Here is a 6,000-nt window from a genome sequence, read left to right as displayed (position 1 = left end):
GCGCCCCCCCCCCCCCCCCCCCCCCCCCCGTAACGGGATCAGCTGTGCACGTTTGTAGGTGATAGATATTTATTAGTCCTTTCGTAAATTCATACTGTGTCATACAGCAAACAGGAGACCAACTACTAGACAGCCGCTTTACAAACTCAAACATCACCCCAGTGCTATACAAGTTATATTAAAGGTGACTTTACACAACCGTCATGACGGCAGTCTTGAAGTCGTGTGGTGTTCACACTACGTGACTGATCGGTGACAGGGACACACACACACAAACACACACACACTACAGGAGCTGACAGCAGCTGTCACCCGACCTGGTCTCCAAACCACGTTTTGTCAAGAAAACACACATGAAATGTGAAACGGGAAATGAGCGATCCTGCACATGAAACAGCTGTTTTTTGTTATTATAAAGATAACAGTTATAAAGACAAAGAATATGGGTGAAGGATGGATTAGCACATGCAGGTAGCAGGGATTATCTGAGCTACAGAGAGAGGGAGGGGAGTTAAAAGGTGCAGCTCCCGACACGCAGTTAACTCATGACTGTGAGCTTACGACTCACGGCCCAAAAAGGAGAACAACAAACGCACTTGTTCACATTTTCAGCTGAGGACTGCGGCTTACTTTGGCTAGCCTTCAACTCAACAATCAATTAAGATTTCAGCTAAATGCTAAAGTTGCTGTTAATGTTACCTTGTCTGTTGTCCGCTGGCAGAACACCTTTTTGTTCAGCTGCCGTCGTGCTGGTGCCGAGGCGACATAAGTTTCGTTTTACGGTGGACGGACGGTAACATTACAGAGTTGTTGTTTTCTTTAGCATGAAATAATAACATAGTTTGGACACTTTCTTCCTTGTCCCTCGCCATTTTCTCTCTCTTCCTCCACTTTGCAAACGGCTACATTATAATCCTGTCGTGTTCACAGCGCGATGTGTGACAGTAATAAATGTCCGTGCGAAACACTGTGCTGTTTAGTTACATGGATTAAACGAAGCATCGAAGCAAAGAATTTGTGTCGAAGCATTTTATTAATCGATTTAATCGATCAATCGTTTCAGCCCTACTGTACATAACCAACCTGTCACTCTTTTCCACTAGCATGATGTAGCAGCAAATCATTCCCTCTTTTTCGTTTGTGCAGGTTCTACGTTATTTCGACTATGTCTTCACAGGAGTGTTCACATTTGAGATGCTGATAAAGGTAAGGCAAATCAAGAAAAAATAAGAATCAAGAATCCACAGCTTCCTCCAGATGTATGTATGTGAGAACCCCTGCCCAAATTCTCATCTCACACTAAGGCCAAATTGCACATCTATTTTTCAGGGGCTTCATATGTTCTCTTCTTCTCTTGCAGATGGTGGATCTAGGATTGGTCTTGCACCAGGGCTCTTATTTCCGGGACTTATGGAACATCCTTGACTTTATAGTGGTTAGTGGTGCTCTGGTGGCCTTCGCCTTCACGTAAGTCTCCCTCCAGCCTCCCTCTGTTCTCTCCTCTCTTACCTCCTTACTCTTCCTTCTCTCCTGCCTCTCTCCTGCCTCACTGGTACCTTGGAGTACAGCCCTCCCTGTTATTTTTTTATTCACCCGTGGCTCATTTTTGGGTTTTCTCTGCGTCTCCTTTCTCCTTCATCTCTCCCTGACTTCTGTTCGTTCATGCTCTCTCTGTTGTCTTCTCCTCCATTAAACTTTTTTTCATACCTATGCTTACAAATGGTCAGTCCTCTACAGATGGCCATTTCCTCTTCCTTTTATCTCTCATTCGACTTTGCACCCGCATTCCTGTCTTTTCCAAGCCCCTCCACCAATCCCACACTCCCCAACATGTTAAAAAATAGTATCCAAGCATTCCCTTCCTATCTACCTCTTCTTCAACCCTGTGAGAGGTGAGGACCACCCTTTGCACCTGTAACCCTTTAGTGCCCAAGGCGTTCTAGAGTTAAATGCCCATGCAAAGCCTGGCCAGGTCATGCTGGCTCCCAAAAATCTCCACACCCTTCTCCACGGCAAAGCAGGTACTTTAAACCCTACTTGATCTGCATGACTGTGAGGATAAAAAAACATCTGCATAACTGCGTTAAGTTAGGATTTAGTTTATGAGACTATGCTGGGTATACAGCATGAATTATGAGTTCTGGGAGTTGCTGTCATGCTTTTGCATGGTGGGGGGAAGCAGACCTCCAGGACTGCAGTCAACATTAAAGCTAATGTGATATTGCTGTTACTTAAAGTTTAAGTAATACAGTCCAATATGTAAATTATGGTAAAACTGTTTCCTACGACAAATTCTTTCACCGGTCATGTGCTGAAGTAGTTTGTTTGATAAGTTCTAATTGATCCTTTTTTATTAAAAATCCAGTCTGTATTTTCAGGAAACAACAATTTCTGTGCCACACAAAGGTTTAGCTTTTGTGCTCTTGTGTGTGTTACACCTGTGTGGGGAAAGGTTGTAGACAGTAGATCTGGCAGACACAAGAAGCATCCTCACATGGAGGCCAAGATTCTCTGGCCATTGGATATTGTATTTTCTATCAGAAAAAGATTAACTAGTTATGTTGATCCTGCCACACATTCACTGTGCAAGTAAATGACCATTTGTACTTTCCCTCAAAGCAAATCTGACATGGTATGAGCTTAGCACAATTTTAGCTTGCTGTAAATGTCAACGTTCATTGGTATTCTGAAGTCAGAATAAAGGTCTGACACACTTTCCTATTAACCACTTCAGTAAGACATTTGCTTACCTTTCATAATATTTTCTGAATATATTATATAATATTTTCTCTTTCAAGAAAATACTATAGCTATAGATCCAGTCTGTTTGGGAACGTTAGACATGTGTGCTTGCTCCTTTGCCATTCATTTTGCAATGCCTTCTCTTCTCTCTTAAATTTTAAATTCTTGAGGCCACATGACCCTTTTCATTAATCTTTTAAAAATAATTAATTATTTCAGTGGAAGTGAATTGAAATGAAACTGACACCAATTTCATAGACTCTGTTGATGAGGATGGTCTACATCCATATTCGCACAAGGTCTCCTTATCCACATCAACTAAGATGGAAATGGCTGAGAAATATAAATATTTGAATGGATGCTGCATAATGCATTTGATGATCTATTTGATCTATTTTAAAACCTGAAGTTGTTCCTTATAGCCAAAGAAGACTTGAGCCGTCCCTATTTATAATTATCTCCCTTTCCTCCTATGCTCTTCTTCCGTCCCTTCACCTCTTTCACCGTTCATAGCAAGACCCGACAACTCTCTTACTTCTTCTTCCTCATTCTCCTAGACTCAAAAATGTTCACGCAATAGTTATTTCGGGTCAACAAGGAATACGAAGAAGAAAAAAATCTCACAAACTTATGAAATTGAAAAAAATGAATATTTTAACCTCATTCTAACCATGGTCATTATAGAGTTACTATAAATTCTTAAAATGTACTGTTACCTGCGTCTACACTGTAGTTTGTGGCCAGCAGTATCCATTACCTTTAGGAAAACCCACCAATATAATTTATATATTTTATTATAATTAATATTATAATGCCTCTTCTCTGGTGGACTTCTCCATAAATGATTTTGTTTCATCAATGAAAAATGTCAGCTTTTTTGTGTTGAGGGATCTGTTTCAACATGGTCTGACTCTGTCTAGGTTTTATAGCTTATATGTGAAAATACAAAGTACACACTTTGAATAAAGATATGGTACCAAACAAACTTGTCTTAGTTGAGGCTAAATGGCAGCAATATAGCATGTGCTTGAGGAGGATAAAAATGAATAAAGAAAAAATACAAAGACAAATTCAACAGTTTGAACACCTACTACTCAACACAGTAGTACAATGTTACTGATTGTGGGCCAGCAGGAAGATGAAAAATTGCTTGTCCAATAAAGAAAATATGAACTAAGCAGGTGCTCCAGGGTTCTAGTGGTGGTGCCCCATCTATAAGACTGACTTTTGCACCAGTCTTTCTCTCTGAATCATCTTTTTTGTGTGTGTTTCACTAACACTCTTTCCCCTGATTTCTAGTTGTGTATGTGGTACACATAAACCTGTCTGTGTTTCTGTTTGTGTGTATATATCTGTGTGCTTCTGTCCTTAACACTTGTGTCCTCTAACCTTTGAGTTTCATATTTACACGTGGGTCAACTTTATATGTGTCTGTATTTCCTCTCTCTGTGACGTCTGTACTTCCCGGGGAAATGTTAACTATGGACTAATAAATAGATGTATGCCGTGACACAGTGTTAAAAGTGGCGAAGATTACTGGACAAAGAAACTTCAAGTAATCACAGAAAGATTCAAAATCAAAGAGCATACAAAAATGGCACGGCAGTTAATGTGAGCAGATAATAAATACTAATAATTGAGTGCCACAGAGAAAACAAAACTGTTGTCATGTTGTATGTTAACATGAAGACAAACTCACAAAACAATCAATTAGGCCAGTTGAACCAATAATGTCTGACTTAGTTATAATAGGGGTTAACGACACTAATGGCTGATGGGGAGATCCGAACCAGTCAGAACAGACTCGCACACATCCAGATAGGGCCTTAATTCAATTGGTGGAAATCAAACGGCACTCCAGAAAGGCTCAGCAGTCTCATTGCAGATGTTTATCACTCCTTTAATCCAATTAGTCTGGTCTGAGGGCTGCTGGTGTCTTGGACCGCTTGTGTCGCTGTCTTGCACATTTCTGTAGCTGGACTAAGCTCCCGACACAGAGACACTTGCATGCTTACTGACTGGCCTCAGTTACCTTAGAGGGATACCTTGACGTTTTGAGATTCTTTTTCACCAGGCAGTGTTCTGATAAGCACTATGTGTTTGTTTATATGTGGGCAGTAATTTAAGACGTACAGTCTAATAGACTTAGCTCACATCTACGGCTTTGAATAAATAGACTCAACTGTATTTGGAAAATATTGGTGGAATTAGAATACAATGTAATCAAATTATCCAGTAGTATTTTTCCAGCTGAATGACAATACTAGTAATAGTCACTCTCAGAAGCAACATCTGGCATTTATACTCATCACTAATGAAATGTCAGAGATGAATGCAGTAGTATTGTGCTGTATTCTCGTCACGCTTTTAGTCTAGATTGAGCATGCGTTTATATGCAAGTGTTTGCTAGATCTGGAAACAGTAGTCTATGGGGTGGGAGGGTTGCTCTTATAAAAAGCAGGCCTTGTGTTCTCTCTTTTTCTCTCTCTGTTTCTCATATGGATGTTGTCCCTCGAAATCCCTCCTTTCTCTGTGTCCCATTCTGTTTCTTTCTCCCCGGTCTATGTCTCGCTGTCTCTCACCCCTTTCTCATCTCTTCGTTCGGACCACCAGCAGCGGCGGCGGGTAAAGTTTTTCTTTCTTCTCCTCCTCATTTTCTCCTTCTGCACTACCAGCGCCTGTTCTTCAGATCACACATCTTTCCTTTTCATCCATCCTCCATCACAGTTGACTTCTGTACTTGTCTATTCTTCCCCTTTTTTCCATTGTTCACCATGGAACAGCTGTGACTCAACTAAACCTCAAGTTAAACAGAATCACAAAGATACCATTTCATATTTTGTGCTAATCACAAGTTAATCGCAGGAAAATGTCATTAGTACAGTAAATATGAACACAACCTAAATCCCCATAAGGAAACGTCTGGGAAATGGTGAAAATGTGCACACAGACACACACCAAAAAAGAAACTCACTTGCACACACATGCGCACCACCAGCAGTCTACCATCTGGTATAGCAGCTGTAAGACACAGGCATCTGTACACACAGCTGCCTTCTCCCCTAAGGACCACTGCCATTGACCTTAGACCTTTTTCTCTTCACCCTGATCTTTCTACCGGATGTGTGAGAAATTCTGAAAAATCCGGGTAAAGAGTTAAAACTACCGTAAAGTTTTCTATGATGCTGAGAAGTTAGCCACTTATTTAAAGAGGTCATATTATGCTTTTTGGCTTTTCCCTCTCCTTTATTGAGTTAT

General features: G+C 40.6%; 1 protein-coding gene across 1 annotated transcript in view; it reads left to right on the top strand.

The window, feature by feature from the left end:
* Positions 1 to 6,000, top strand: part of cacna1aa (calcium channel, voltage-dependent, P/Q type, alpha 1A subunit, a) — a 75,992-nt gene that overhangs the window by 34,308 nt on the left and 35,684 nt on the right. The window contains exons 26-27 of the mRNA XM_046076087.1: positions 1,147 to 1,206; positions 1,361 to 1,467. Of these exons, the coding sequence (XP_045932043.1) occupies positions 1,147 to 1,206; positions 1,361 to 1,467 (167 nt within the window). The remainder of the gene's footprint in view (positions 1 to 1,146; positions 1,207 to 1,360; positions 1,468 to 6,000) is intronic.

The sequence above is a fragment of the Micropterus dolomieu genome, linkage group LG02 (genome assembly GCF_021292245.1).
Source record: "Micropterus dolomieu isolate WLL.071019.BEF.003 ecotype Adirondacks linkage group LG02, ASM2129224v1, whole genome shotgun sequence".
In the NCBI taxonomy this organism is placed as follows: Eukaryota; Metazoa; Chordata; class Actinopteri; order Centrarchiformes; family Centrarchidae; genus Micropterus; species Micropterus dolomieu.
Note: the sequence above shows the minus strand (reverse complement) of the source record. Positions and strands in the feature narration are given on the sequence as shown.